At 42.5% G+C, this 7,139-nt stretch overlaps 1 protein-coding gene across 4 annotated transcripts in view; it reads right to left on the bottom strand.

Annotated features, from left to right (window-relative positions):
• The window catches only part of HERC2 (HECT and RLD domain containing E3 ubiquitin protein ligase 2), a 219,568-nt gene that overhangs the window by 78,473 nt on the left and 133,956 nt on the right, over positions 1–7,139 (bottom strand). For all 4 annotated transcript variants that reach the window (XR_002775822.1, XM_012811618.2, XM_023519299.1 and 1 more), the window contains exons 46-50: positions 6,723–6,821; positions 3,938–4,106; positions 3,715–3,840; positions 564–672; positions 306–445 (exon numbers count right to left, since the gene is read on the bottom strand). Coding sequence is in view for 3 of the 4 variants with exons in the window: in XM_012811618.2 (XP_012667072.1) it covers positions 306–445; positions 564–672; positions 3,715–3,840; positions 3,938–4,106; positions 6,723–6,821 (643 nt within the window). In the remaining variant the exon portion in view is untranslated. The remainder of the gene's footprint in view (positions 1–305; positions 446–563; positions 673–3,714; positions 3,841–3,937; positions 4,107–6,722; positions 6,822–7,139) is intronic.

The raw sequence follows: 7,139 nt of genomic DNA, 5'->3' as shown, positions 1-7,139 counted from the left end.
CTTTAGCCAGTTGAGCTATAGGCACCAAGCCTGGTTTTTTTTTTTTTTTTGTCTTTTAGTATTTTTTAATGAAAATACAAGCAAACAAACCTAGTTATTCTCACTCCCCCCTCCTTCTTAAAAGAGGGCCAGTCATCAGTGGGTAAGACCACCTTCTATCTCACTGTGCTCACTGTCACACTCATTGTATCCACAGGAGCCTTACAAAAGTAAGCTCCCCTACATTTGTGTCCATGATAACTATCTTATTATCAAGTCAAAAATAATAATATTTGGAAAGAGAGAACTTAATCATTTTGTCATACCTGGTTCATTTATTCTGCCAAATGTATGCCTGGTGTTGTGTTTTCTGGTCTTGAAACACATTTCACAAAAATCAAAGTCATCACAGTTTCTACATTTGAATCTGGATCCATTGATAGGAAACATTTGACAGCCATCACATCTGTTTTTAAAATAGCCATTTAACAGATAAGAAAAAGATGAGATCATTTATTACACTTAATTCAAAAAAACCCATTCTTCCGCAAACAAATCTAGCAATGATAAAAATCAGAACTCACGTGACTCCAGGGTGAACACTAGGCACCAGCTCCATCTCTGACAACAGGCCTGTCCAGTGCGACTGCTGGGGGAAGTCCACGATGATGTCTTTTCCATTAGCACTGAAAGCTGGGACAGAGTGGAAATCACCTGAATCATCTTCATCACCAGTAAAAATCTACACTGGAAATTAAAGCTATACTCTGCCATGTGATATTATATTAATTTAGGTTTTATATAGAGTACGAATCTTTTAGAGACAAGTACTGAGATACTTATGGATGAAATAACACATGATGCTAAGGACTAGCTTAAAAATAATCAAAGGAGGGGATTATGGATGAAAAAATTATGGCCAGGAAGTGGCAGATACTGAGGCTGTGTAATGGGCACACGGTGACTGATTCTATAGGTGATCCCCAGGTCACAGGCAAGATAACATTCCAGAGAATGTCTTTGTATGTAACTCAGATCTCTGAGGAACAGCACATATATGGTAATCATAATGATAACAACAAGAAGAATACTCTGGGGGCGCATATCTAATAATAATACCGTATAATACTGAAATAACAATAATGTCCCTGCACTGCATTAACAAGTTATAGAAACTATTACACTCTTTTAATTCAAACACAACATAAAATTATATAAGAAGTTTAGATAGGAGACAGGAAAAATTTCAGAAAAGAATATTAAAGGTTAATACTTACCTACTGTTGCATCAATCTTAGGCTGACAGAAATGTTACATTTAGTTTGATCTTCTAATCAAACCAACAATAAGCAATCTTTCCACTTCAGCAATTAATCCACTACCCTGCCTACTAACGACTGGTAGTCTCATGCAGCACTGCTTTTCACACGTTCCCTTATTCTTACTTTATCCTCTTCCAATCAATGACAGCATCTGTCCTTTCTCCAAATGCTTGTTTCTATTGTGGTCTTCACTGTTCCTGACCTTTCTCCTCCGTGCAGGGCCATCAGGATTTGCAGTGGACTTCTCACTCTGCAGGCACTGCCACGCGGTAATCACAGACTCAAAACTCAAACCAAGAAGCTACCATCACAGGGAGGGTGTGCATATAGGACCACAGAGCAGGGAGACCTGCTGTGGGCACAGAGACCCTGTACCAACATGCTGCTAGTCCATGCAGATCTGTTTACATGTGGGACAAACAAGTTCCCAGATTATTAATTATTTAGTTATAATTATCCTTGAGCACCTTAGAAGCCTGTTCACACATATGGATGTCGTACGCCAGGTCACCCACAGTCCAGGGACTGCCTGTACTATACTCTTTTCTTCTGGATATGTTTAAAATTTTCCACAGTAAGAAATTTCATGTGTTTGATTTTCATTACAGTGTCAAAAATCCCATTTACTATATACTTTCAGTAGCTTAGCAAATAAAAACCACACTAATGTTAAAACTTCTCCTATTTGGCTTGGCGCCTGTGGCTCAGGTGGCTAAGGCACCAGCCACCTACACCTGAGATGGCAGGTTCAAATTAGCCCGGGAACAATGACGGCTGCAACCAAAAAACAGCTGGGCGTTGTGGCAGGCACCTTTAATCCCAGCTACTGGGGAGGTGTAGGCAGGAGAATCACTTGAGCCCAGGAGTTGGAGGTTGCTGTGAGTTGTGATGCCACAGCACTGTACCCAGGGCAACAGCTTGAGGTTCTGTCTTAAAAAAAACAAAAAAAACCCCCTTCATATTCTTTGATAAATGAGGCTCTGTCTCAAAAAGAAAAACAAAAAACTTCTTATTATTCTTTGATAAATGCCATGTGCCACTCAAAACATTAATCTAGAAACTAATTCTTGTCTCTAAACCTAAATTCTTGTTTTTAAAATGTCTTTTTATGTTTATAAATTTATTAAGAATTCTTAAACAAAGACAAATATTACAATAAAGTAAAACATTAAAGAGGCCATGTGTTCTTTTTTTTTTTTTTTTTTTAAGAGACAGAGTCTCACTTTATCACCCTCGGTAGAGTGCCGTGGCATCAAATAGCTCACAGCAACCTCCAGTTCTTGGGCTTAGGTGATTCTCTTGCCTCAGCCTCCAGAGTAGCTGGGACCACAGGTGCCTTCCACAATACATGGCTATTTTTTTGTTGCAGTATGGCCTGGGCCAGGTTCGAACCCACCACCCTCGGTTATGGGGCCAGTGCCCTACCCACTGAGCCACAGGCACTACCCTAGGCCATGTGTTCTTATGTTACCTGAGAAACTTTACCACCACTGTCAAGTCAAATGTGACTATTTTCTAAGCAATTTGATATAAAGAGCTTTCTACAGCACAGTCCACAAAAAAATAAAGCATCTCTTTATGGTATCAAAAGAGTCTGAAAATAAGATCTTGTGCATATTTGATTATTGCTCATGCAATTATCAAAATGGACATCATATTCCTTTCAAAGTGAGCCAGGGGAATGGCTAGGAAGGTCAATAACATCACAGTAAAGCCTGAGTTGGGCATGTCCACTTCCTAACTTCCATCACTAGTGTATTTCCAATTCTTAAATTCAGACCTAAATTTTTATATGACATGAGAAAGAAAAGCAGTCTCTGATAGCCTGGAACCAGCCTGTCACTCAGAACAGGCTGTGTGACAGAACCCCAGCGCCAGACAAGGCTAGCCTGTGACAGATGGACCAAGACCAAAACAAACAAAACAGCTCCTTAGCCAGGTGTGATCCAGGTCATGTCTAATCCAAACCACAAACACAGATCCCCTCTCTTCTGGTGATGTAAACAACTATCTCCTGACCAATCATAACTTCAGCCTTGCTCCATTCTCTCTGCTTGCTACATACAATTTATTTAAGACACTTCAGTTCTAAAACAACCCCTCCCAACCCGTGCTTCCTTACACCCTGCCCAAAATATCCACCACAAGCCTCATTAGTTCTTACTCATGTCTTCTGATGAAGACACCCTGTTCCCTAAGATATGTGTCATCCCAAATTGCATGGGTTAATAAATCTGACTTGGTTCCACTGCAGGTGTATCCTCAGTGGCCTCTGGATGGAAGGCACTGACAAGCCAAGGGCACTACAGATCCTACGGCCTTCTTCACACCTTTTTCTTGCCCATAAAGGAAAAAATTCACATTAGTTAATGAAAAGTTAACAACTGGAATTTTGTTCCCTAGATAATATTACCTTTCACAACCCCCACGCTTTGATGTGTCACAGACCCCCATTTGTATTTTGGAGTGGTAACAGAGGCTTTGACCCGTACTTTATCACCAATCTTGATGTGAGAAGAAGAACTTGGTGGAGGGTAGCCTAAAGACAACAAAAGTAAATGCAATGCAATTAGCATTCATTTCTGGGAACTGTGTCTCTAATTAAGAAAAAGCAGAATGCAATAAAGAATGAGCACCTATCAGTTCCACGTGAATGTACCTAACCCAGTAGGTGCCCCCTTTCTGCTGCCAGTCACACTGCACGTTGAGGTCATGCAGGCCGTCTCTATCCAGCTTGATGACTTTGCCCACGTCTCCTTCACAGACTTCTTCGTAGGTTCGACAGCATCTAACCATCATTCCCACCTAAAATTAAAATGGAATTGAACATCCAGTCCGGGGCAGCACCTGTGGCTCAAAGGAGTAGGGCGCTGGCCCCATATGCCAGAGGTGGCAGGTTCAAACCCAGCCCCAGCCAAAAATTGCAAAAACAAATGAACATCCAGTCCAATGACACAGATGAAACAAGCTACAAGTAGCATTCTATTCTTAAGAAGGAATTTCATGTAAGTATCACTTAATGCTAAATGGAACTGTGGCTCTTTAGAAAACTGGTTGGTTCTATGTCTCAGGTAGGAAACAGACAAGATAAGCCTGGATTGCCTTTTGCCACAAAGCAAGGAAGTCATCAGAGATCACTGAATTCCTCAAAAGGACACTCCCACATCCAAAGGAATAACAGCTGACCCATATCCAGTTCTAAGAGCCCATGAATGTATCACGATAATAAGCACACAAAGCATCCTGGTCACTTTTATAAGCATCGTATCCCCAGCAGATCATTCTGAAAATTAATAAAGCCTCCCTGTGTTATAAAGAGTAACCAGGGTTCATAAAATAGTTTTCTTCACTGAAGAGAACTCCAGCTCAATTAGCAGTTCTCAACCTGTGGGTTGTGTGACCCACAAGAACTGTATTAAAGTGCTGTGGCATGAGGAAGGTTGAGAACCATTGAGCTAAATTCAGAAAGGATGACAAAGTTAGAAAATCACTATGGGGAAGTCTCTCATGATGGGTCTAGGACAGTGATTTATACCAGTGTGCCCAATTTTTAAAGATCATTAATTAGATTATTTTTAAGCGAAGTGCAAAGCACAGGGTCAGTGTCCATAGTTCAGTGGTTGGGGAGCCAGCTATATACACCAGGGCTGGTGGGTTCAAACCTGATCTGGGCCTGCTAAACAAACAACAACGACAAAAAAAAAATAGCTAGGCATGGTGGTGGGCACCTGTAGTCCCAGCTACTGGAAGGCTAAGTCAAGAGAACAGCTTGAGCTCCAGAGTTTGAGGCTGCTATGAGCTATGACACCAGAGCACTGTACTGAGGGTAACAAAGTGAAGCTCTGTCTCTAAAAAAAAAGTGCAAAGCACAGTAAATATATTCTTTTTTAATTTTTTACACTATTTGTTGATCAATATAATTTAAGTGTGCCATGGAAGCTTAACTACTGGTTCAAATATGCCATGAGATAAAAAAAGGTTGAGAAACACCAGTCTAAGTGATGACACCAGTGGCTACTAGAGCTGCAAGGTAAATCATGAACCTGATCAGGAAGGAGCAGGGTGACAAGACCTAACCCGTCTATGAGGCAGGAGGGAACTGCCCCCTACTGTGACTTCCTACTAAGATGTGGCCTTAGTGCACTCCCCTCCAGTTCTCTCTCCTACTTCACTGGAGGAACGGAGAGAGGAAAGCAGCCAACACAAGGCAGCTACCCCCAAATCCAGAATGTAAGACATTCAGAGAACATAGCTGGGGCCACAAATAAACAGCATGACAAAGGGGTGAGGGTGAGGAAGAGGACTGTTATGGACTGAATGTCTGTCCACCAAATCCATGGTATTGAATGAAGCCCTAGCCCCCCTGTATTAGGGGACAGGACCTCTACAGAAGTAATAAAGTTAAAATAGGTCATAAAGGCAGAGCCCTGATCCAACAGGCTTAGTCTCTTTAGAAGAAGAGACACCAGAGCACCCGGCTTGGCTGCAGCTACCCCTATCCCAGCCCCACCTCCATATGAGAACGCAGCAAGAAGGTGGCCACCTACAAGCCAGGAAGAAGATCCCACCAGAAATCAGCCCAACTAGGACCTTGGCCCAGCCTCCAGAGCCATACGTGAACGTCTGTTGCTAAGCTACTTCCAGTCCAGGGGATTTTGCCATAGCAGCCGGAGCTAATCTGAGACAAGGGGGAGCCATGTGACTTCAGAGAGATATTACCCAAATTATTAATAAGGTTTATGATCTCGTTTGTATTTAAAATACTAACAATACAAAGCCATTTTCAAAAAACTAGGAAAACCTAAACAAGCACCAGATATAAGATCATATTAGGTTATTTTACATAACAGATTCATTATTTAAAAATAAAATGTTTTATCTAGTAGGGACACACACCGACACATTTACATGAGATGATTTTAGGGCCCTTCTCTGAAAACAAAAGAATTTGAAGGAAAGAAAGGATTCAAGATGGATAAGACCATATAAAACACACCTAGATTTTAAAAATTAGATGACAGGAGAATGATTTAAGAAAACTAACAAAAACCATATAAAAAGTGTCACCATGAGATAAGCCATCTCTGTGTCACAGTGGATGTGACGCAGTCTCCCCCTCCCCCACTGCCCACCCATCTTCTGTCCCTCTGTCCTTTGATCCCTCAGGACTGGGTGCCATCCTGCTAAGCTGCTCTCCTACCCCCACACCTCCTCAATGCAGCCCCCACCAGCCCCAACAACACACCCCTCTCTCCAATCCCTTCCCTCCACTCTCCACTTCTAACTTATCTCAGCTAACTGCCCAGCTGGCCTGCCTTGGGCTACCAACACGCAGGTGCCCTGAGGACAAGCACCTCCGTTCACTGACACCTGGCATACAGGAGATAGTGATCAAGGCTCCAGCCCAAGATGCTGACTCACCTGAACACTCTCTCTCACATACACAGCATAGTCATCATTGCTCAGAAAATCGGATCGTGTTTTGTAGGTCCGGCTCTCTGTCACAACAGCACCAGTAGACTACAAAAGATGAATACATTTAAAAAAAAAAAAAAAACTAGATTAACCTACTTAAACAAATAAGTCTGTAGCTCGGCACCTGTGGCTCAAGTGGCTAAGGCGCCAGCCACATACACCTAAGGTGGCGGGTTCGAATCCAGCCTGGGCCCGCCAAATAACAATGTCGGCTGCAACCAAAAAAACAGCCGGGCGTTGTGGTGAGCGCCTGTGGTCCCAGCTACTGGGGAGGCTGAGGCAGGAGACTCGCTTGAGCTCAGGAGTTGGAGGTTGTTGTTAGCTGTGATGCCATGGCATTCTACCCTGGGGGACAGCTTGAGG

This window comes from Otolemur garnettii, unplaced genomic scaffold, assembly GCF_000181295.1.
Source record: "Otolemur garnettii isolate 467f Iridium unplaced genomic scaffold, OtoGar3 scaffold00170, whole genome shotgun sequence".
Lineage (NCBI taxonomy): Eukaryota > Metazoa > Chordata > Mammalia > Primates > Galagidae > Otolemur > Otolemur garnettii.
Note: the sequence above shows the minus strand (reverse complement) of the source record. Positions and strands in the feature narration are given on the sequence as shown.